This window comes from Martes martes, assembly GCF_963455335.1.
Source record: "Martes martes genome assembly, chromosome: 11".
Taxonomy (NCBI): Eukaryota; Metazoa; Chordata; class Mammalia; order Carnivora; family Mustelidae; genus Martes; species Martes martes.
The window spans coordinates 9,034,141-9,059,353 of record NC_137899.1 but is presented as its reverse complement, the minus strand read 5'-3'; the positions used below and the strand labels follow the sequence as shown (position 1 = coordinate 9,059,353).

At 47.3% G+C, this 25,213-nt stretch overlaps 1 protein-coding gene across 1 annotated transcript in view; it reads right to left on the bottom strand.

Annotated features, from left to right (window-relative positions):
- The window catches only part of EGFR (epidermal growth factor receptor), a 197,133-nt gene that overhangs the window by 17,303 nt on the left and 154,617 nt on the right, over window positions 1-25,213 (bottom strand). Inside the window, exons 9-20 of the mRNA XM_080818589.1 lie at window positions 24,475-24,601; window positions 24,306-24,379; window positions 23,405-23,495; window positions 20,261-20,460; window positions 19,185-19,317; window positions 17,087-17,177; window positions 14,684-14,841; window positions 12,509-12,547; window positions 10,064-10,205; window positions 9,097-9,219; window positions 8,325-8,423; window positions 2,159-2,344 (exon numbers count right to left, since the gene is read on the bottom strand). Of these exons, the coding sequence (XP_080674715.1) occupies window positions 2,159-2,344; window positions 8,325-8,423; window positions 9,097-9,219; window positions 10,064-10,205; window positions 12,509-12,547; window positions 14,684-14,841; window positions 17,087-17,177; window positions 19,185-19,317; window positions 20,261-20,460; window positions 23,405-23,495; window positions 24,306-24,379; window positions 24,475-24,601 (1,463 nt within the window). The remainder of the gene's footprint in view (window positions 1-2,158; window positions 2,345-8,324; window positions 8,424-9,096; window positions 9,220-10,063; window positions 10,206-12,508; window positions 12,548-14,683; window positions 14,842-17,086; window positions 17,178-19,184; window positions 19,318-20,260; window positions 20,461-23,404; window positions 23,496-24,305; window positions 24,380-24,474; window positions 24,602-25,213) is intronic.

Sequence of the window (25,213 nt, the reverse complement as noted above, 5' to 3'; positions counted from 1 at the left end):
TAAAAAGTCTTAAAAAGAAAAAGCAAACAATGCAAGGTAACCTCGTCCGCATGGGGCGCCATACTCTCCGTCTCTTGCCATGGATAATCAGGGAAGAAAGCTAAGGAAGGATTTCTGGGCTCAGGCGTCCGTGTATGAGTAGATCCTCAGGAGTAATGCTATGTTTAGTAAAACTTGCTTGGGGCTGACCATCACCTCCTCCTCACTGTCCTGCACTGAATAGGGCCCTAAGTTCCAGGTCGACCAGGAACCTCAGAAAGTGACCTTGTTTGGACACAGGGTGTTGCAGATGGCATCAGGCAAAGGTCCTGGATGGACGCACCCTACAGGGCGCCTGGGGGGCTCAGTGGGTTAAGCCTCTGCCTTCGGCTCTGGTCTTGATCCCAGGGTCCTGGGATCGAGCCCCGCATCGGCCTCTCTGCTCATCAGGGAGCCTGCTTCCCTTCCTCTCTGTCTGCTTCTCTGCCTACTTGTGATCTCTCTCTGTCAAATAAATAAATAAAATCTTTAAAATATATATATATGTGTGTATGTATGTGTGTATATACATATATATTTTTTAAAAAAAAGCAAGCATCGTGCACTTAGGGATGACTGGCATCTTTTAAGAGAAAGGAAAAGGCGATTTAGACTCAGACACAGGGCACAGCTGTGTGAAGACCGAGGTACCGATGGGAGGGACCGTGAGCCAGGGAGGACCCGGAGCCGAGCCTTCGGAGGGGCAGGCCCAGCCTCACCTTGACTTTGGACTGACCTCCAGAACTGTGAGTGGATACCTCTCTGTTGCGGTCAGCCACCACGAATCTGCAGTGATTCCTGGCAGCCTTAGGAGCCTAATCCAGTCACACACAGAAATAACATTTCTCATGAAGTCACAGCACCGGAGGTGCACACCCTCTTCCAGGATCACTGTCTACTACCGACAAATACGTCCTCTACCCTGTGACCTGGTGATGGCTGTGAGAAGGACAAGAACACCAGGGGACTGGCGGTGGCCGGACGAGGGGCCAGGAGCCTCCAGGGGCTACAGCGGAGAAATCGACACCAGACGGTGCGGGGAATAAACCGACTATCACTACGACCAGGGGAGGGACGGGCAGTCAGGACCCAGACAAGGCCCGGTGGAAGTCAGGCTTTCTGACTCCGGAGACCGGACACACCCCTCCACACCCTGCTCCACGGTGGAGGGAACCAAGGGGCCCTGACATACACGCTCAGAAAGGGACCCGCCCACAAATCCCCTGCATTCGACTGGGTAAAAGAGTGCCAGGAGAAAAGTGAGAATGTAGCATTTGGGTTGCAAGTAACGGGTGCAGCGCTGGGATCAAGAGGGAGAAGTTGGAGATTAAAGTAAGACTCCTTGGGAGGCCATGGGAATGGCTAAGTACCCAGCACGTGTCCTTGGCACGCAGGTGGGGTCCCCGGTCCGCAGGCTCGTTCTCAACCGTCCCTCGCTCTAGAACGAGACTGTTAACAGGGACAGGGAGTGGCACGTGAGGAATCCCAGCAAAGCAGACACATCTGTTCCCCTGCTAGTGCTCCTCCAACCTGCACAGCAGATCTCGCACCCAGCACCTGCCCTGCCTGCACAGCCTCCGGTCCGCTGGGGCTGCCCAGCCCAGCCTCAGCCTCCTCGCTTGCCTTGATAGCAAGTCCTGATGGGGCAGAAGCCACAGCTCCCCCTACTACAAATCACCCTAACATTCGACACAAAGAACACCCGAGAAGTAACACTAGCCTCAAACCACACCAAGCACCTAATAAAGTGAACAGTGTGTAAATGGAGCTGAATAATTAGATTTTCCCCATGCAGCGGGACAGTACCTGATTGGACACAAAGCACAATTCATTTGACTGGGTCCCAAACAAAATGCCTGTGGTGTGTGTGGGTACACACTGACACACCCACACACCCAGGATTTAGTTATCCCAGGATGGGGAACCTGTTGATTTTTGGGATGTCTCGATTTCTGCCCCCTTGCTGCTTTCCTTCATGGCTCTCACTAACGAGCGTAGCATCCCAGGGGAATGGGGGGCGGCGGCGGGGGAGCAGCGGGCTGACGCTGCTGCACCTGCTGTTAGTTGGAATTTCTGCCCCTCTCAGAGCCCGGCGCCTGCTCTGTGCACACTGCTCTGGGCAGAGCCCCCCTCAACTTACCTTTGCAATCTGCACACACCAGTTGAGCAGGTACTGGGAGCCAATGTTGTCCTTGTGCTCGCGGACGTAGTCCAGGAGGCAGCCGAAGGGCATGAGCTGTGTGATCAGCTGGACCGTGGAGGTGAGGCAGATGCCCAGGAGGCGGCAGACGTGAGGATTGTCCACGCTGGCCATCACGTAGGCTTCCTGCGGGAAGAAGAGGAGAGGAAAGCATTAGAAGGGCTCCGCACCGTGGCTAGAGGGAGAGGAAGGCAGACCCCTTTCCAGGTTTAAAAATATTAAAAAAAAGCAAAGCGCAAGCATGATTTTGAGTTCCAAAATGTGTACCGGGGGAGGACAGGGTGTCCCACAAAACATTCAGTGCAATAGACATTTACGCCGGGACTGTCATTTTGTGGCACAGCACACCCTCTGAGTGCGATGCAAGGACTCCCCTGGACAGAGAGACCCAGGCTGCGTGCCCTAGTGGCAAAACATTGAATGAAAATGGGACCTGATGTCTCTGGGTTTGAGTGCTGCTGGTGCCTGTGTTGGCAAGGCCTCTGTCCCAGGGCTAAATAAATCTGCTGCAATTTAAGATGTTGTCAGCACCTGCACAAATCCACGTTTGGGTCCCTAAGGCTTGACTTTCCCACTGGACTGAAATACACACGCAGAGGTAGGGCAGCAGGAAAGCTCCCCGCCGGCTGGGGTCATTGGAGCCAGACTTTGCTTCCCACCAGGGCTGGAGACACCCCTCCAGTGGGCCTGTTTCAGGCTTTGAACTGGACGGAGGGCAGCACGTAACAGGAATCCCAGGCTCTGCCGGCAGCTCAGGATTCATTTCCGAACAGAGGTGGTCTGTGTTGCCCTCTGCCCCGGTCTCGAGATGGGAAACCACGCTGCTCTGCGAAGCGCCCCCTCATTAGACTGGCTGTCAAAGCAGGAGCCTTTGTGGACCCAGATCCATGCCTGTGGGCTTTATGCCACTCCTCCTCCTATTCTTGGGCAGAGGACGGGCAGGTGTGCACGCAGCAGGGGCCCTCCTCTCTTCCATCCGACCGAGAATTAGGGAACCCTCGCTTTCCTCCCATAAATTCTCCCTTTCAAACACAAAAGGCGGTGACCTTGAATTCAGTTATGAAAGGGACCACATGGCCAGCAAGAGGGAGCTCTGAGGTTCCTTTTTGTATTTCCAGACTGCCGTGGGTGGAGTGTGGACTTGGGGACGTGGCGTGGCTTGGGATGAGAGCGCTGAGGTGACCGAGAAGACAGAGTGGGGCTAGGGGTGGAGGCACAGACACGGATTCCTAAGCACAAGCCGGACCACACCTTGTTTCTTGCCTTAAGCCCTCCTCCGGCCTCACAGTTCCTGGGCAGCCCCACGCCTAGCACAGCTGACCCTCCTCCAGAAACCCCTCCTTCCCGCCCCTCCTGGCTCTCAGCTCTCTCAAACCTCCTTCAGGCCCTAGCCCACAAGAGGCCCTTTGCCTGGAATGCCCTTCTACCTCCTCTTTCCTCGTCTGATGACGATGACTCCTCCTCCGCCACCTCCTCCAAGGGGCCTTCCAGATTCCCCAGTCTTAACCTCTCCTGGCGTTTTTTTCCTTGGGGGAGCGGGCGCTTCACGGCCCCCAGGAACTTGCTCAAGATGCAAATTCTTGGGCCCCACCCAGGCCCACGGTGTGACAGGCAAGGAGGTGGAGCCCAGCACTCTGTTGGAACAAAACCTCCAGGGCCTTCTGAGGGGTTTGGAGCTCTCACTATAATCTGCACTTAAATACTTGCATGATTTTGTAAAATGTCTTCCCTCCCCACCGAGCTCCTTGCCTGGAAGGACTGCATTCTCAGCTCCCAGCATTTGCCCAGTGCTTTTTGGCACTCTCTTTTGCTGGCAAACACTGCTATTTATTGCCTCAGTATCCCCTACGTGTTCCTGCTGCCTGGACAAGTCAAGTGACTACCACGGCGCCACATCTTTCCTCTTTTGTCTTTGCAGAGGTACTGAACACTTAGGCACAGAACGGCCTCCAAAATGTCCGGTCTGGACTACGATGCAGTTCCACAAAGCCAGAAATTTAAAGCAAGTCAGAGACGACACACTTCCATTAACAACAACAAAAATTCCCGTAGCTTTTAACGTTTGCTGTCTGGAAGTTTCCTGAGCGGTTCGGCCTTCTCCTTGCAAGTTGGGCTGGCCTTTCTTCTTCTTCTTCTTTTTCCTCTTCTTCTTTTTCTTTTTCTTAAAGATTTTATTTATTTATTTGACAGAGAGAGAGATCACAAGCAGGCAGAGAGGCAGGCAGTGAGAGGGAAGCAGGCTCCCTGCTGAGCAGAGAGCCCGATGTGGGGCTCGATCCCAGGACCCTGAGATCATGACCTGAGCCGAAGGCAGAGGCTTTAACCCACTGAGCCACCCAGGCGCCTCTTCTTCTTCTGTACTGTAAACATCATATCACAAAATCAGAGAGCAGACATCTGATTCTGAAGGACCTGCAAACATCAGGGCTGTTGATAAAAAGTGGGAACTGGAAAGCTCCACACATGCATTTCTTCTGAGGCCCTGACAAGGAAAATGAGGCCCAGCGACGTGAATGGCTAACTGGAGACACTCTGTGTCAGAGCTGGGGCCACATGTGGGTCTCCCCTCAAGGGTGACACCCTCTGCAAGCCCCCTCGTCACCCCACGGGTCCTGTGGCCTCCCGTGGTGCCCTGCTCCGTGCTCCGCTGAACAGGCTACCAGAGAGCTCGGGACCTCCCTACATACACAGCACATACACAAACGTTTGCATTCTTTTTCCACTGCCTGCCCTAAATTTAAACTGGAAAGTCTATGGAAAAATTAATAGGCCATGTGATTGCCAGAAAAGCACAAATCACGTCTCTCCCCCAAGTCTGGGAAACCGTACAACCATAACACCAAAGAAATCCTCTGGCCGCTCCTACTTTCTCAAGATCTGGTTGGGATTTGGACACATATTGTATTCATTTTGGAGGGGAGAAAAATCTGCAAACCAGAGCAAGTTTGAGCAGCCCATCTGTTGCGGGGCTGTGAGGAGCTGACCTGGACCCGGGCATCGGGGAATAGAGCACCGGGCGTGGGTGTCGGGCCACACAGAGCCTGGAGCTTGGCCAGATCCCCATCCTCTTAAAATCTGATAGAGCCGTAGAACGAGGTCATCACTTCCGCCCCACCCCCAAGGACAATGGAGACGCTGTTCCGTCATATGTCCTGTTTGGTGCGCTGCAGAAGTTAAAGCGAGCTTTGTTCTTAGCTGTTTATCTTGGAATCTCAAAGGTGTACTGTGGCCCGTAGCAAGAATGCTTGGTATTCTACAACAATCTCTGACCCAGGCGCTCTGGCCAGGCGCCCCTGTTCAGAGACCCCAAGGCTGATGTCTCAGTCGCATGGCTCGGAGGCTCCGTGACCTTGAAAGTCTATGACTTCGTCCCCGTTGCCACAATGATCTTTGGTGCCTGCCTTCTTGCTGGTCTCCCTCCTCTGTGAACTACTTTAGGTTGAGAACTGGGGGAAAGGATTCCTCTAGATTTTTTCACTCCTTCAGGAGAGGCATATGCTTAGCCTTTGGAATGAAGAGTGGGGACCCCTAAATTTTTGAAACTGTACCAATTAGCTAAGCCCCAGGCCGTGGCTTAAACTAGAGGCTGCCACATGGGCATGCCGGACCTCGGGGCCTGATCCCAGCACAGGAATCAGAGTAGCAAGTATTTGGGGAGCAGAACCATTTACAAGTGAGTGTGAGTATTTCAATGGAGCATGCAGCCCGCTGGGCTGTCCGGTCTCAGAATTCGCCTGCTCTTTGGCTCACTGCTGAAACTGGCCTTGGACGTGATGTGCTGGGCACTGGGTGTTACACCCAACGGATGAACTCCTGAACACTATATCTATGTGCACTAAGTGCATTTAAATAAAAAAATTAAAAAAAAAAAAAAAGAAAGAAACTGGCATTGGAGTCACTGGCTTTTGCTTCCTAAATGTAGCAGACTCTCCCTACCCCTCCTTTCCTTCAGGGGCTCCCCATCGCCCAGGCATCACGCTGCACCCATGGGACTGCTGAGTTCTGGGCACACTGAGCTTCAGGAAAAGCAAATGACAAGGTCTCCAGCCTGTCACCCAGGAACTGCAACAGCTGTGATGTTTGACAGGAGAGAAGACCAGAGTCGAGCAGAAACCAGAATCGAAGGCGGGAATAAAATAATGGAGGGAGAGAAGGAGCAGTTCTCACTGGGGTCGAGTGCATGAGAAATTCAAGAGAGGAGATCCTAAGAGTTCTCACAGCAGGGAGACACTTCTTTGCTTGCCTTTTCTTTTTACTGGATTTACAGGCAGCGAAGGATGCCAGTGATGTGTACCCCAGTCACCCCCGTGTAAGTCAAGCCATCTTGCTGTATTCATTCGGCTTACACTGTGCTGTGTGCCCGTTACATCCCAGGAACACTGGGGGTGGGGACCCCAAAACAAAACAAAACAAACAAAACTTCTCCAAAAACTGGAGACAGAAGAGAGCCGGAGAGAGACAAAACAAGAGGAAAAGAGGGACTCCCTTTTTAGACTTCTGTTTATCTTCCTCTTCTCCTGGACCTCACAAAAGCAGGTCTCCCCCAGTTTTAGGGGTCTGGGAGGTCCTTTGCAGTGAAAACTACTTCCCTCTCAGAGCAGAGCCATCGTCCTCAAAAGCGACCCTGACTCTGCGTCGCAAATATTGCTGAAATCCACACCTCAGCGTTGTTCTGTGAGATTTCTTAGAATGTCTTGAATAAAGAAGAATGAATTAAGGAAGCAAATTTGGCAAAAAAAGATTTTCTGTTTAACAGTATAGGTGAGGCAGCTCTAGGTTCTAGGTGAAGAGACGTCCCAAACGTATTTCTTGTGGTTATGCTGACATGAGTTGACGTAATGCTAACAGGACGGCACGCGAACATGTAAGCCATTAAAAAGAAAGATAATTTCGCTTGATAAGTATATCTCCAGTTTGCTGTTGCACTGTACTAATATGTCATCTTTCCCTGAGAAGTGTGCCAGAGTGCGGCTCTCCCCATAACAGTAAAGGAAAGAAGCCTGCGGGAGGAATTTGAAGTCTAGAGTGGTCATGCCTCTGCGAAGTTCACTGTGTCGAAACACAGTTTCCTAAAAGGCCTTGCTTGGTGTATACTGTGTGGGTTAGAAGTGAGAGTGGGCAATATTACATTTGGCTCTTGTCCTTCCCGACTACAGGACACCTAAATTCTCTAGATTTCTGAGGCGGCCATTTTGTTTTCTCTGACTCTGTTTCCCTAACCTCCCGCTAAGCCTCCCTACCTTCTCTTTCTCTGGCTCTGCCTTGGGACGAGAGCAAATGTTTGCATCGTCCCACCATACTCAGAGGCCAACGGTGTCAACAACAAGACCCCATTTGTCCAGTGGATCTTCCTGAATATCCCTGGAAGTGGGCTCTCCCACATTCCATGGCGGCCCCTCTTTTGGCCAACCTCTGTTTAAGAGGATACAGCCCCCTTAGTGGCTAGTGAGGGTTCAGAGAAGGTGAAGAAAGTTCAGTGGGATTCAAAGTAAAGAAATGAAAATAATCTTGTGGAACATTTCCAAGGCTTACTCTATAAACTAACAAAGGACACCAGAAACAACATATACATTATTTGGCGGGCAAGTACGGAAGCTGGGCAACTGTTTCTGGAGTTTATGAAGCATCATACTGTAATCCTAAGCACCTTTAAAAAAGCCCTTTCAAAGGTAACCTGGCGGAGCCAAATGGACACGCGTTTCGAAGGCAGAAATAGCGATGGGCTGGAATCCTACGTGAACCACGTAAACGTGAGCAACCTTCTTAATGCCACAGGCTGGTCAGGAGAGTTCACTGTGAGAGTGTGTGCAAAGCAACTAGTCCTGAGACTGGCCCTTGCTGGACATCCAGCGACTGTGAGTTTCTATCATTTTGGGAGAGAGAGAGAGAGCAGAATTGAAGACGTGAGTGACTCTTCTCTATAGGAGAAACCCTGAGAGGGAATTATACCAACTACGGCTACAAAGAAAGAAGACATAAAAAGTGAACAGCTAGAATGCAATGATGAAAAGAAGTCTAAAACGGGGCAATGAGCTGCCAGACACCAGAAAATGTGGCTTCTGACATCCAGGCCTGTGGACAACTAGAGAGCAAAGGAGAAACTTACATCAAGAATTTCCTTGTTGGCTTTCGGAGATGTGGCTTCTCTTAATTCCTTGATGGCCACGGGAATTTTAACTTTCTCACCTTCTGGGATCCAGAGTCCCTGTGATGAGGAGGGAGAAAAGACATTAACTGGCAATTGTCATACTATGCAATATGCTGACTCGTGAGACAGACGGACTTTACCAGTGACACTGTCCCGAAGGGCGAGGGACCTTGAGCACAGCTCTGTATTCTGAGGCCATCAGAGCTGGGAGCCATGACATCTCAGCAGCTCTCCTGCTATCACGTTTCATGAACCAGAGTCATTAGTTAAAAACAACCCTAAGCCTGTGTCAGTTACAACACCAGTGTGGATCATTTTGTCCAGAATTCTGAGATACTGGGTGTCGGGCTCACTGAAATCAGACCTGATGTAATAGGATCCAGAAAAAACAAATTAAGAGGAGCTGTTTTGACTTGGACTTCATTTGGACACTGTCACAGAGTGACAGGCAGCCCTCCTTCAGACTCCCTCTCTGCCACCCACCCCTTTACGAAGTCACCACTATCGTCCCTGGACATTTTTGATGACTGTATATGGGTCCCACAGGACCACTTAATTTGTCACCATGATTAAACAAGATTTCCTCTTGAGAACTTGGGGAAGACAGTGAATGTCCAAACCATGAGCAACACAAAGAGTAGATGAAGTTGATACACAGAAGACAGCCCGGGACTCTGGATTTGCCCACCGACCCACATCCCCAGAAGTCTTGGCGTCCTGGTGGCCTCACCTTGTACACTGTGCCGAATGCTCCAGAGCCCAACACCTTGATCTTTTTGAATTCCGTTTCCTTTAAGATCCTCAAGAGAGCTTGGTTGGGAGCTTCTCCGCTGGGAGTAAGAGGCTCAACAAGCTGTGAGAGATAAGGAAGAAGAGCCACCGTGTCAACACTCAGGCCCGTGTGGAGGCAGGCGTTGGCCAAGCCCAGACACAGCCACGTGTGATGTGCTTCAGCCCAAAGTACCTGCCACACTCACTTGAAAGAAGAAATGCATGCCTTCTCAAAGAACTTCATGAAAGGTATGTTGACAAAGGGACACCCTGGTACAGGAGTCCTTGAACAGAACAGCTCCATTTCAACAAATGCGATTTCTACTTCCAGTCAATTAGCTGGATTGAGAGAATTTTGGTGAGGAAACTTTTTAGAGGGTTGGTCATTTTGGTAGCCTGTTGGGCATCCTAACACGCAAGTGCCTTTATGCTGTGAGCTGCTGTGGGTCTCTCCTCCCAGGGACTCTGGTTTCTGACACTCTGCAGGACATGAGGATGCCGGCTGAGGACCCATTCAAGTGAGTCACATACACAGCTCAAAAGGCAACAGTACTGTGTAGACAATGGGATTTTCCACAGTTAACTTCTCAACCATGTGCCTTCCCAGGAACCAACACCTATGCGCAAGCCTTTCTGTGCACATACGTGCGTGTTGTATTTACACAGGACTCTCCACAGCTTGGTAGCCATGTTGTGAGACTTAACTCATTCCAGAGCTGTACCCAAATGTGACTAATTGTTTATAATGGGACATTGAGAGATTCTTTCTGGTTTTTCCACCATCAGAAATAAAACATAATAATACAAACATGTACTTAAAATACAAAATCTTGAAGGGCAAGACATGGCAGGAGAGCCCTTGTTTCTGTCCAGGATGCTGGGGGAGGGGCATGGGCGGGGCATGTCGGGCCTGGGCACCCACTCACCTCTCTTTCTTGCAGCAGTCTACGAAGGGTACGCTTCCGGACAATATGGCGCCGGCGCAAAAAGAGGCCCACCCCAAGGGCCACCATCACCACCAAGAAGAGGCCACCCACAATCCCAATGGCAATGGATGGGATCTTGTGCCTGGAATGAGAGGGAGACATGGCAAAGTGAGGCTTGCGGACAGATTTCATTACATTGGCATTTTATGATTTCCTACATATTTTGACACTTTGACATCATTCAACGTTATCTCAGAAAGTAGATACCACGTGGCTTCTAAAGAGAGGAAAGAATGTCAAGAGTTTCTAGGGTAGCGTTTCCACCTTCTTGAGCGTTAGAAGGCCCTCCCTCCCAGCTTTTTTACATTTTTTTAAATTGAGGTATCCTCTGGACATCTCCATATGACAATTGTATTTTAATCTATTGATTAAGAAACCACAAAATTCAAAAAGTAACTCCCTGACTCCCATAATGCTTTTCATACGAATTTGCATTTATCCCCAGAATCTCTCCATTCATCTGAAGCCCAGAAGGCCACTGCGTAAGACATGCGTTGTCTCCTGGCTTGCCTGGGTGAAGGCACCCTTTCCATAACGTTCAGCCTCTTTGAAGGGTCCTTGGCTTTCAAGATGGGACCACAGCCCTGTGGGATGCTTTATGAATAAGCATGGGGGAGGTTATAAAGTGATAGGCTTTCACCATAAAAAGCATGATTGTCATAAATCAGTGATGTCACTGTGTATCAGCAAACCACTTTACAGCACTCCTTCTTCCCACTATGGGTGTGCTCAATTTCAGAGACGGCAAAAACCTCCAACAAAAGTTCTGGAGTTCACTGGGAGAAAAGAGCTATCTGGATTTGTGGATTCTGAATTTAGAATCTTTATAAAATTATTATTCTCAAGTATCTATCCCCTTTGAGCTTCTGGCAAGCTTCGTATTTTCTGGAAGAAATGTTAAAGAATATCAAAGATTAATTAGCATCATTAGCACATAAATATCCCAGCATCCTTACAAATTTCTTGTAAGTGGGTCAAAGGTGCTCCATGAAAATGGTATCTATAACACTTTCTCCTTAGTGAATGCAAAACTTGTCTCTCCTGCATTATGCCATCTCCTCAATTAATGCAGTTTGCAGTAATGAGTTTTTACTATATTGAAAGGAACACTAGAATGATACAAAGAATAATTACAGAGTACGCATGGGTTCTGTGGGAAGCTGTAGTAAGGGTAAGTGAATAAAAAGAGAAGAAAAAATAAAAAGAGTCAATATAACAATGAATGGTCACCGACTAGTTTCAAGGTGGGGCTTTGATGAAAAACCTCATTATGAATGTGCTGATTGTAGTGTGAAGATAGGGCAAATTTTGCTGATGGGCTCAGCAAAGAGGAAGGGATGAAAGGAAATCTTTATCTCTGAGAAACTGCCTTACTCGTCTTTCATGTTTCACTTGATAGTAGGTAGGATTTATTATCACGGCTAAATCTGGGGCAGAAGAGTCAGCCAACATGGAAGGCAGGTTGTTGAAGAAGGGACTGTGTAGACATAACTAGAAATGGAAGAGATGCCTGGAAATTCGGTTAGTGTTGGGTTATGTCAGGAATGGCAAAGAGGTGCCTTGTGCCTAATTCCGATTCCTTGCTTGACATCGTTAATTGATAATACCGCACTCTTTCCAGATGAGTCTGACCAGGAATTCCCAGTTCTGCTTTTCTTAGTGCAGCATTTCAAGTAATGATGGCAAATGAATCAGAATTGAAATGCTAAAGGCAGTCATTGTTTAGAACAGGTTAGTCAGAGAGAAAAATGACCTCAAGCTGGGTCTCTTTCATCAGACTTGAAGGTCTGAGATGGGGTCCACTGGGTCAGCAAGGACGAAAAGAAAAAAAGCTAGGAGAAAGATCTGAGAAAACTGGTGTAACCAAAGAAGTCAGAGACAGGATCCATGTAAAGAGAAGCACTGGGCACTGAGTGCTAGTGCCGCACAGAGCAGGTCCCAGTGCTCACACCCTGCGTCCCCACCCCCAAACACACCAACAAAGTAGGCAGGGGAGAAGTGGGGGGAATCTGCAGGGTGGTCTCAGCTAGGGATGCTATGCTGGCCCAGAGAAGAACCTGTCAACGCAGAAGGTGATCAGATATGCGGGAAATTGGGGCGCCTGGGTGGCTCAGGGGGTTAAAGCCTCTGCCTTCAGCTCAGGTCATGATCCCAGCGTCCTGGGATCGAGCCCCGCATTGGGCTCTCTGCTCAGCGGGGAGCCTGCTTCCCCCCCTCTCTCTGCCTGCCTCTCTGCCTAATTGTGATCTCTGTCTGTCAAATAAATAAATAAAATCTTAAAAAAAAAAAAAAGAAAAGAAACGAAACACGGGAAAGTATTGTCTCTGCCCACACAGTCTTTGGACATTTCTGAGAAGGTCTGCTGGACACCGTTACGACACTCACCTTTCTATCGTACAGCCTTCAAGACCTGGCCCGTCACAGCTGTAGGAATGGAGAGAAGAACACACGTTTGAATCATTCTGCTTCCTCAGTATTTTGTCTGCCTTTTTTTTTTTTTTTTAATATTTTATTTATTTGAGAGAGAGTGTAGAGCGAGAGCGAGAAAGAGAAAGCATGAGCGGGGGGAGGGACAGAAGGAGAAGGAGAAACATGTAGGGCTCGATCCCAGGACCCTGGGATCATGACCCGAGTCTAAGGCAGATGCTTAGCTGACTGAGCCACCCAGGCGGCTCTTAGAGAGTTTTTAATTAAGTCACAAGGCAACACATTTAAATTACTCTCCAATCATTAAGATCACCAGCAATCCCCATTTTGTGGCAGTGGTTAATCTACTTTGCATTTATTCATTTATTCATTCTCCCAGCAAGTATTTCTGAGTGTGTACCCTGTGACAGGGACTGTTCTAGCATTGAGCCAAGGGGACAGTTTCTGACCTTTGTTATTAAGATGCCTTTATGTGCACCTCGTGATATAGGTATAGTTGTCTCACACTGGGCTCTAGGATGTCCATATGGGCTGGGGAGTAGAGGGCCCAAGACTAGAGCCAAACTGATCAAGGAGTAGGTAGGGAGGAACAGATGAGTGAAGACAAGTCTCGGTGGCAGGGAAATGACAGTGATGATTTCAGACCCAGAAAGCCAGGGGTGAGGGGAGGAGCTGGCTTCATCCCCTCCCACACAACTGAAATGTGTTACATGCAGCAGAGATAGCCCTGGTCTTCCATGACCCCTGAGCCACTGGGCTCCCATTCTAGTGGGGGAGGCCACCATCCCTTATTTCGATTACAGGATGATGTAAAAAGGCAGAATCCGTGGGCTCTGAGAACAGCAGCGTTTGCCAATACAAACATCAGTAGGAAAGCAAAATACTCTAATTAAATGGAAAAGACAACTCAGCTGTTGTGCATGGATGGACCGACAGAGCGTGATGCTAACTGAAATGAGTCAGACAGAAGGACAAATACCATAAGAGTTCATCTATATATAGGGTCTAAAAAAAACCCAAATGAACAAACCAACAACAGAGATAGACTCATAAATACACGTAGATACATAAATACATAAATACCACAAACCTGTGGTTACCAGAGGAAAGGGAGTAAGGGGGAGGGACAAAATGGGTGAAGGGATTAAGAGCTACAAACTTCCAGTTGTAACAACTAAGTGATTGGGGATAAGGAGTGCAGCATAGAAAATACAGTCAACAATGTAACAGTTCTGTCTGGTGACAGGTGGTGACTGCACTTTTTGTGGTGAGCCCTGCATAATGAATAGTATTGTCGAGTCACTACGTTCTAACATTGTGTGTCAGCTGTATTTTAGTTTGAAAAAGGAGGCAGGGGAGATGACCATTTCATGGCCTGGGAAAGGATGAAGGACCACATTTCAAATTGCAAATGGGGTGGGGGTGCTTTCGAACACCCCATTTCCTATCTCAGTCAAGGGCTGGGATCTGTACACTTCCCTTGGAGGGAGAGGCTCTGTTCCACCCCCATTTCTATACTGTCCTGCTCCTTTCCCCCCAGGGCCTTTGGGCCTTCCTCTCTACATCAAACACACACACACACACACACACACACACACACACACACACACACAGGCTTTTTCAGGCTGTGGGATGCACACTCTATTATCTCCTAGGGAAATCAAAGTCAAAGACAAAAGGCATCACTGATGAATGACCACTGACTGATAAACTCACACCCTACTCAAAATATCTCTGCTCACTCGCTTTATCTCCCCCTCACCGTGCCTGGCAGTCCCCCAAAAGGGAACACTATGCAAAGTGAGTGCAAACGGAAATTGTAGATTTGGGGACCACAGGCAGGGATTTTTGAGAAAGGCCGGTTTACATATGAAGAGGTGACTGGCAAGGACAGAGACAGGCCAGGTGCTAGCAGAGAGTCAATTTGAGTAGCGAGATGAAGAGGTCTTTGGGAAAGCTGATTTGCAGAAATGATTGCTGAATACGAAGTAGAAGAGGCTGTCGCATATTATCCTTTAATTGAGTCAGAAAAATGGCTCCCTATCCTCCACTCGATTCATTCTTTTCGGTCACATATAATTAGAACAGGAAACGCTTCTCTCCTGCTTCTTTACCTGACATGCTCTCACTCACCCATAGGTACAGTTGGAATGACACAGGTGGCACACTCGATTGGCGTCTGCAAACTTCCAGACCAGGGTGTTGTTCTCTCCCATGATGCCAGCCGGACAGGTCTTGACGCAGTGTGGGCCGTCGATGTAGTGCGCACACTTGACGCAGCTGTCCGGTCCCTGTCAAGATCGAGGACGACCTCTCCATATATGTTTCTTTCTCTTTCAAAACTGAACTTGTTACTTAAAATACTTATTGTGAAAACAGCCAAATAATAATAGAAGTTCTTCAAGTAGAAAAACGACAGACTCATCTGGGAATGCCATTGCTTGACAGGACCGCTGCTAACAGCTCACTATAAAGTCTTACCAACTTTAAAGACATTTCATATATAACTATACTAAATACTTCATTACATTTTGCTTAACAGATTATGGGCATCCGTCTTTGTCAAAACCATCTAATTAGTCTATGAGTACATTTACATCTTTATTGCTCAGATGGACTTTCTTGCATAACACGTTTGAACTCAAAGCAAGACTGTGGGAAGCCAGACTTGCTGAGGCAAATGCAAGAAAGCCTACATCTCTGTGTTTTTAGGGACAATAAGGCGGTGGCACAATGAACAGTGGACTGTGCTAACTTTGATTCTGGTACCCGCACGCTTCACAAAGGGACTGAAATGAAATGGGCAGGGAGGGATGACCCTGTTTTGTCCAAAGACTGAGTGTTCTCAGAACCAGAGCCATCAGATGACTAAAGTCAGTATCACCAACTGATTTATCTCGATGGAAATGTACCCTAACACCACGTGAACTTATAAACCATTGGTTTACTTTGTAACCTGCCACGTTGGCAGCCTATGCCTCAAAACACAGCCTTCTGCCCAATTCAGAGACAACTTCTGAAAAACGTTTTTAATTAGTAGATTTACGTATGGCTGTTGAAGCTCAAATCCACACACATGTCCTTATACGTAATATTAAGAATGAACAACAGTTAGGACACTGGTGTGATGGGGGACCTGAATTCTCACTTATATTCTTTAAAATATCATGTAGATAGAAAACTGAATTTTGGAAAGTTTTGCTAGGTGTTTCTTCAGGAATGCTCTGAACTTCTCAAACTCAACACACACACAAAACACACACAAAAAAGTCAAGAAATGGGCATAAGACATGAACAGACACTTCTCCAAAGAAGACATACAAATGGTTGACAGACACGTGAAAAAATGTTCAACATCACTCGGCATCAGGGAAATACAAATCAAAACCATAATGAGATACCACCTTACACTGGTTAGACGGCAAAAATTAACAAGGAAACAACAGATGTTGGCGAGGATGTGGAGAAAGGGAACCCCTCTTACACTGCTGGTGGGAACGCAAGCTGGGGCAGCCACTCTGGGAAACAGGTTTGAGGTTCCTCAAAAAGTTGAAAATAGAGCTACCCTATGACCCATCAGTTGCACTACTAGGTATTTACCCCAAAGATACAGAAGTAGTGACATCTGCAGGGGCACCTGCTCCTCAGTGTTCATAGCAGCAATGTTCACAATAGCCAAACTGTAGAAGGAGCCGAGATGCCCTTCGACGGAAGAATGGATAAAGAAGATGGGGTTCATGTATACAATGGGATATTATTCAGCCATCAGAAAGGATGAATATGTACCATTTACATTGAGGGGGATGGAATTGGAGGGGATTATGCTAAGTAAAATAAGTCAGTCAGAGAAAGACAATTACCATATGGATTCACTCATATGTGGAACATAAGGAATAGTGTGGAGGCCCACAGGGGAAGGGAGGGAAAACCGAATGGGAAGAAATCAGAGAGGGAGACAAGCCATGAGAGACTCTGGACTCTGGGAAACAAACTGAGGGTTTCAGAAGGGGTGGGGGGATTGGGTAGCTGGGTGATGGGCATTAAGGAGGGCAACACAATGTGATGAGCACTGGGTGTTATACACAACTAATGAACTGTTGAACACTCCATCAAAAACTAACAAAGTATTCTATGCTGGCTAACTGAACATAATAAAAAAAGATAAAGATTTACACAAAATAAAAAAAATGCTTTGAATAGTTGTGAACTGATGTTAAATCAGAATTTGAGGATGTTTGATTAAAGTGACGAAGCAATGACGACAGATGTCAGAAATGGTGACAACTGGCTGACAAGGTACGCAGTCTACCATAGGCCTCCTCTTGGTGAAAGAATAGATGTTATTAAACTTGTTAGGAGGTGTTGGATAGGAAGGGTGAGTGCTCCTGCGTGATGGGGTGGGTGATGACGTCAGCTCAACCACAGCCTCTGTGGGACGCAGCTGTGAGGTCACATGTTGGCTCAGTGTTGTGGTTCTACTGCTGGGAGCCTTCTCCCTACGATGTAGGAGGGGAAAACATCAAACGTGCTTCTCACCCGTCCCGTGCAAGTTATATTCATGGGCTGAGGCAGGCATTCCGGATGGCACTGTATGCACTCAGAGTTCTCCACAAACTCCCTTGGCTCCCTGAGAGAAGAAAGGAAACTGATCAGCACCGTCTCTAGAGATCCTGCTTCAAAATGCTGGGTGGCTACAACCATCTGAGTTAATCTGTCTGAAATTTCAGAGGATGCAAATCCTCTTTTCCAGCAATGCCAAAAAATTTCGGGTCAACGTGTAGCCATGGGGAATCGGGACTCTACTGTAATATCATAAACTGACTGTATTAGCTGAATCCTAGGTCATCTCCCCCCTCAACAAATACACAAGCTTCATTCATAATCCAAACATCTTCCCTGCATTTTTCTACAAGGCACAGTTTTTGTCTCTTAGGCAAACAAGCCAATACATGAAAAAGGTCATGAAAAAGGTCATGACCCCGTCCCCAACATCAGATTCATGGATATTTAAAGCAAACTGGAGAGAAATGATTAACTGTAGATTAATGTACAGAAAAGAAAGGAGACACATTAGAACTTACTCCATGGTTGTTAACAAAAACCATAAGTGTGCAATACAGGTGTGAAAAATTTTGCTTATAAGAGTTTCGCTATTCTTCAGAGATGGCTAGATCAATGTTAAGCAAGAAGACCACGTTTGATTGAAAAGACAAAACAGTGTTGGCAGCTACCGAAGCTGAAAGCTGCCTGGGAATTAACTACAGGTCTTCACTCCAGTGAATGAGGAGTGTTTACACCCCACAACATGTTCCCTAAGTCCTCCCTCATGTCCTCAATTAAACCAAATATGCCCAATTGGTTTTTTCCTTCCCTTCTTCCCTGAGTTACTAAGCCTGCGGGAGGAGCCCATCTTGCAGGCTGAGCACTTGCTACCAAACACCGACGTTCTTTAACAGAAAGGCACCACCAACATGGTTAATTCCTCCTCTTTCTCTCTCTCTTTTTAAAATATTGTATTATTTATTTGAGAGAGAGAGAGAGAGAGCACACAAGTGGTGGGGTGGGGGAGAGGGTGCGGGAGAACCAGACTCCCCGATGAGCAGAGAGCCTGATGTGGGGCTCGATCCCAGGACCCTGGGATCATGACCTGAGCTGAAGGCAGACGCTTAACTGACTGAGCCACCCAGGTGCCCCAGATTCATCTCTCTTCAAAAAGATGTGGAAACCATGAGACTCATGTCTCTTTTGGAGCAGTAAGGATTGCACGGTTATTTCTTGTTGAAACAGCACTGTCAATTATACAACACACACAGTCAGGTTACTGAGCCGATCTGCTAAAGGGTTCCTACAGAACTGGACTTGGTCGCCTCATCTTGCTCCTGAATATTTCTGGATCTGTGCTATGGTCCAGACCCCGAGAGTGAAACAAGAAAGGAGATTTCCTGTACTCATCTGTAATTCCTATGGCTCCTTCTCTCTGACAAAATGTCCCCTGTTCTTTAAATTAAAAAAAGAAAAAAATGCTTCTGCCTCTGTCCTTCAATCGTACTTTCCTATGAATTTATTTTTAGTCATTATTCGAGGACCTTCAAAGCTTTATATCCATCTCAAGATTCCCAGAGAATCGACAGACTGTACTTTCTACTGCTTGCAGATAAATTCAAGAGTGGTTACGTGGTTGCTTATTCCTTTGTCCATGGTTACATTTAAAGTTATATGCACGGTTCAATATTTCTTGAACACAAAACAAAAAATTAACGAGGAAATGTAATTTATATTGCTTTTGACACAGCAGGGACAGTGTGTCGCAAAGAAAAGTCTAGATGACTGTGGTCTCGGCCATATGAACCACTTATGACTTTTTCGTCTGTCTTGGGAACTTTGTGTGGCTTAGAAAAATAGCAGAGATTTCCAAAACAGAGACTCTATAAATTGGTGGATTGGCGTAAGTCATGAAAAACATTTGTTCATTTCCTTTTGTGATTAACAGCTGTCAACAAATATACAACAACAAAAAAAAAAAAAGGGAAAAAGAAAAAAAAAAAAGCAATAGGATCGATGTGAATCACCGTAAACCGATAAAAACAATCTCCTTATCTTTTAGCAAAATCAAGGGGGTAAAAAAGAACCTTACCCCTCCAGAACACTGCACTTCTCCACACATTCCTTGCCCCGGCTGACGTTTCGGCAGGACACACAGTCTTTCGGCTCTGGGCCCCAGCAGCCCTCTGGTGAGCACAAAGGATGGCACACATGGCCCATGGCCTCTGGGAAGACAGGGTGAGCCACAAGGGGTCAGCTGCGGCACAGTGACTAGAGGGGCCAAGTGTGAATGCACCCATACCGGTAAATGAGGTGCTGGGGTCTTTGTGACCCTGAGCAGCATGGACGTGCGGAGGGGGAGGGGTATGAAGAAGCAGGGACACCCAATTGGCTTCTCGAGGCCAAATGCAAGGTCCCTTCTCCCCACTGGGAGTCAAGGGTTCCTGGACTGGACCTGAGCAGCATTCTGCTGATGAATGTCACAGCTGATGGAAACACCAAGAAGGTTTGTGGTTCCTGCCATGTGCTGGGCACCAGGCCAAGAGTTTTACATGTAAAAATTTCATTTCAATCTCTCATTGGCAGCAAGAATCATTGAGGAAGCAGAAGCATGAAGAAACTATATAAACTGATCAAGGTCTGGAAGCTAGGAAAGGCTAGAATCGGGGTGTGAACGCAGACCCGCTTCTCCCAGTGACCAGGCAGTGCGCATGCCCGGCTTTCACAGCGGCCTATGGCTCCCCAATCAGACTAGGAAATGTCAGTGTAAAATGTTCATTCTATCTGCAGGCGTGTGCATGTGTGTGTGTGTGTGTGTGTGTGTGTGCATATGTGTGTGTGTGTTGCTAGCTACAGTGGTCAGAGGCTGAAATGAGCAGGGAGAAACCTATGGCTAACAGGTAAAATAATTAGCACAAAATTGATTTCCGTAAATTACAAATAATCGATAGCTTAAACCTCAAGGCCAATTCATCCTGTGAAATGTGTGTGAACTGGAAACAATATCAAGGAATTTCGCATGATAACTTCACAAATTAGGAATACACAGATTTCTTTTAATCTGCTTCTTCAGGAACGAAAATGTAATTGAAATGTTTGGGAATATACTAGATTAAAATGAACGACCCAAGTGAACCATCTCCACAATCAGCCAGAGTGATTACTTACTGCAGCCTTTTTCATCTTTGTTGTTTATAATTTTGGTTTTCTGACTTGAAGTCCCAAATAGTTTTTTCCAGTTTATTGTATTCGCATAGCACAATTTTTTGTTTCCCGAGATGATCACATCCCCATCACTTATCTCCTTGAGGGAGCGTAAGCCCAAGGATGTTATGTCCAGGCCGACGACCGCAAGAGAAAACTGACCACTACAGTGGGGAAAGAAACATAACTTTGTGAACAATTACAAAAAGATTCTACCACTAAAAACCTTATTTTTATTTTCTGGGCCACCTTATGTTTACTACAAACTGCTTGCCAGCGACTGTAAGTCATATTGTAGTACGTCTTTATTGCGACTTACAAGAGGTTTTTTTAAGCAACTCTAGGGAAAAGCTGGTTCCTTGTTCACTTAGTGTTTTTAACTTCAGTGGCATATGGGGGGCTGAATAAATGTTAATGTCATTATTATACTTACTGCATTTTTTTTTTGGCCTGGGGATTGAAAGCATGTTCTAACCTTTTAAATATCCAAATACTTCAAAAAAAAAATCACAAGTTCATTTTTTCCATCCACCCACCCACCCATTCATCTATCCGTCCATCCACTCACCCATCTATCCATCCACTTGTGCATCCACTTATCTACGCGTGCATGCATGCATCCATCCTTCACCTCTCTGTTCATCCATTCATCCATCCACCCAACCGTCCATCTGCCCACTCACCTATCTATTCAGCCATGGATTCACAATCCATCCACCCACTCACCCAAGTCTCTCGACTTGTCCATCCACTTATCTATGGATGCATGTGTCCATCCATCCATCCTTCCACCTCTTTGTTCATCTATCTCCACCCATCATGTACTCCTCTATGCATCCACACATCCACCCATCCATCCAACTACCACTCATCTATGTATCCATCCATGGATTCACAATCCATCCATCCACTCACCCATCCAACTATCCATCCATCCATCCAACTACCCACTCTTCTATCCATTCATTCATGGATTCATCCATCCAACCACCCACTCATCCATCCATCCATCCATCCATCCATCCATCCATCCATCCACTGATGCACTGATCCATTCACCACCCATCCATTTATTGAATAAACATTTGAACAACCCAACTCTGTGCTAGAACTCTATATGGCTATCAATGGGTTTTCATCAAGTGACTGGATGAAAGTAATTCACGCTGAAGGGAGGGAAGTCTTGAACCACTAGGCAGGGCAGGAAGGCAAGAAAGCAGCTGATGGGTGCTGAGAACCAGGGGCTTATGCTGAAACAGAAACCTGGAAGTGGGGAGGCCTGGGCAAGGGGTCTGGGGAGGGTGGAGAAGGCCAGAGCACAGAAGACCTTGGACACCTTGAGCTTGGTTGTTGTCTGCAAATGATGGAAACTATAGGAAAGAGGTCTGTACTTTTAGGAAGCTCACCGGACACCAGGACTGAAAATGGACCAGTGGAGACAGCACTGAATGAGGAGATATCAGGTAAGATGACAACAGTTTAATGTGGAGATTCCTGCTCTCCTTGTTTTTCTTTCTCTCCCGACACCATCCTCCTCCTCCTCCCTTCCCACAGCCTGGCTCCTGAGGAAAGCGAGGAGGCCTGTGTAGGAGACCTGTAGCACTACCGTTTAGAAATTCTCTCTCACCAGGTGCCCACAGAAGCCTAGACCCTGGGACAAAGCTGGAGTCCCCTTCCCCTGGTGAGCCACACCTAGAGCCGGTGGTCACCCTGTCCCTGTGTATCACTGGACTCCTCATTAAATGTGAAAAGAAAAAAAAAGTGATTCTAATTTTATTTAAATGCCTAAAACTAAGTCAAGTGGTACATCCCTTTTTCACCCAAGAAAATTGATCCAACTCTCTTGTCTCTGCATGAATCTTGGGCAAAAGAAGTATTTTTGAGAACTCAGAACAAAAGGGTTTTTCTGCGCAGTTAGTATCAGAGATGCACAGCCAAGATGGTTTTTAAAAAGCAATAAATGTTTTACGTGTACTTGTTCTGATATTCTTTAATATTGAATATCATGCTTTAGGGTCAATTAACGGGTAATATTTCTAAGCATCAGACTGTTTTGTTTTTTTAAAGATTTTTAAATAATTTTTTTGTAGATTATTAAGGTTTTTTTTTTTTTTATTTGATGGACAGAGATCACAAGTAGGCAGAGAGGCAGGCAGAGACAGAGAGAGGGAAGCAGGCTCCCCGCTGAGCAGAGAGCCCCCATGCCGGGCCTTGATCCCAGGACCCTGGGATCATGACCTAAGCCGAAGGCAGAGGCTCTAACCCACTGAGCCACCAAGGCGCCCCGAAAATAAATTTTGACAGAGAGAGACACAGAGAGAAAGGGAACACAAGTGGAGGGAAGGGTGGAGGGAGAAAGCAGGCTTGCTGCTGAGCAGGGAGCCTGATGTGGGGCTTGATATCAGGACCCCAGGATCATGGCCTGAGCCAAAGGCAGAAGCTTAACGACTGAGCCATCCAGGCGTCCCCGCATCAGACTGTTTCTAAGGCAGGATTGACAAAGAGATTCTCAAACTCTTCCTCCCCACAAAACTCATTATTACTCTTACCATACCAAAGATACTTATATGTAATTATTTTTTCTGTCAGAGCTGGAAAAGTGACAATCCTGAACAAAACACTTAACGTTAAAAAGTCTCTCCACTCCCTCTGATAAGATGTGCTCATACATAAGGACATGTCACCTCAGTGCTCTTCTTGCCAAAAATGCACAACCTCAATCGAATCATGAGGAAACATCAGCCATTCTACAGAATGTCTGACCAGCACTTGGTAAAACTGTCAAGGCTATAAAGGATAAGAGTAGACGCTGGGACGGTTAGAAATGAGAAGGGACTGAGAAGACGCAACAGCTAAGTGCAACATGGCGCTCACAGGCAAATGGCTAAATCTGAGTGATGTCGGGTGCTGGAGTCAACACCACGGCACCGATGGTAATTCCACCATTTTGTCCTCGTGCCATGCGTAGGTGAGAGGTTAACAATCGTGCAAGCTCTCTGGAGGGTCTTCATAACAGCTGTGTAAGTCTAATTTCAAACTCTTCATGGGGTCTTATTTTCAGAATAGATAAATAAATAATCTACCAGGCTTTGCGTAGGGTCAACTTACTGTTGCTTTGTTCTTCCACGTATGATTTCTAGGTTCTCGAAAGCATGGAGGTCAGTCCTGTTTTCGGGCCAGGCCTGAATCAACAGAAACCCTAGAAGGGCAAGAGGAAGGCTCAGACACGCACCACTTAGAAGTGTCTTCTTTAGGAGACATTTCAGGATTCTTGAGAGATTGTTATTGAGCAGGAGAGGTGAAGATTTGATTTGAATCTTTTTGTGATCCTCACCGAGAATCTACCCATGGGTAGATACAGGCCAAGGCACAATTTTACAGCGGGCATGTGCCTCTCTTACAGAATTCCCATCCCTCGCTGCACCTCTCCCACCACCCAGCGTCCCCCACAGCCACCCCACGGTGCCACCGCCCTGACAGCCGGGCCGGGCTCCAAAGGTGATGACCCAAACCCTCCCCGCTCTTGACGGCAACCGCCATGTTTTGAGCTATCAGCACACAGAAGGAGATTCACATATTTTCCTTACTTAATTCCAATTCTCAAAACAGACTTGTTATTTAGGTTCAATTACTCCCTTTTTAGGGGGGAAGGCAGGCATGTGAGGGCCAGTCTGTGGGCCCGAGAGCCTGTGTTGTTGCCTCGGGGTTCTGCCCTTTTCCCCCCACCCTCAAACGTCACTGGGCCATCAGGACGTCTGGCCAGGGCCGAGGAGATGAGGATGAAACATGTTCACAGGGATGACTCAAGGCTCTGATTAAAGTGTTCACCCCTTCCATGCAGGGGAAATTGCGATCGTGAAAACTATCAAAGAACTCACGAGTCATTAATGGTAGAAGTTCAGAAGAACTGTTTTTATGATGCTGAGAGAGAAGCAGAGGCAGCCACCAGTTCTCTCTCTAGAACACCCATTTCCCATTCATGTTCATGTGACATGGTAGCCGCACACACCTGTTATTTCCTTCACAGTTTTTAGAATGTCCAGTTCCTTTGGATCGAGAGGCAGAGTACGCGTGAAGGAGTCCCTGAAACAAGTAACAGAACGATCATGAACAGCGTCTGCCCGTGAACAAAGTGGATTTTGCGTTTCTCTGTTCCAGTCGCTTCCTCCGTTACTTACCCTCTAAACGCTACGGGCAGGATATGAAGATCTCCGCTGATTGACGTGCAATTTTTGAAGTGTTTAATATTTGTAGCATTTATGGAAAGTGTGTCTTTAAATTCGCCAATGCCTATTCCATTACACACTGTAAAGATAAGGGAGATGTTTATTCCCTTCACACATGGTGAATTCAGAAGAGCTCGGGCTCCCCGCGCAGAGGAGAGCGGCCGGAGAATTGCAGCCATGAGCCCGTCCCTGCACGCCATCCCTCGTTCCTTCGACAGGAACGCAGGCGCGCTGGTACCAGGAATGAGGGTGAGGGCTTGGGCTTTGAGTGGCTGGAGAAGGCGATGGCATCCTCACGGCTGGTGATGCCCTCAGCTGAGCTTGCATTCTCCTCCTCACGGTTTTCCCACTTGAGGACTTAGCTCAATTGCTCTCCACCATCCCTCCTTGGCAGTGGGATCCAGCTGCTGATGCCAGGGCCGCCTCTGCCGGGCTCTCGTCAGGCCACTCCTCTGACTTAAACTCGACACCTTTCTATGGTCCTAACCTGGGCTGCAGCTCGTTGTCTGTTTTATTTTTTTTTTCTAAGAGTTTATTTATTTATTTGACAGACAGAGATCACAAGGAGGCGGAGAGGCAGGCAGAGAGAGAGAGAGAGGAGGAAGCAGGCTCCCTGCTGAGCAGAGAGCCCGATGCGGGACTCGATCCCAGGACCCTGGGATCATGACCTGAGCCAAAGGCAGAGGCTTTA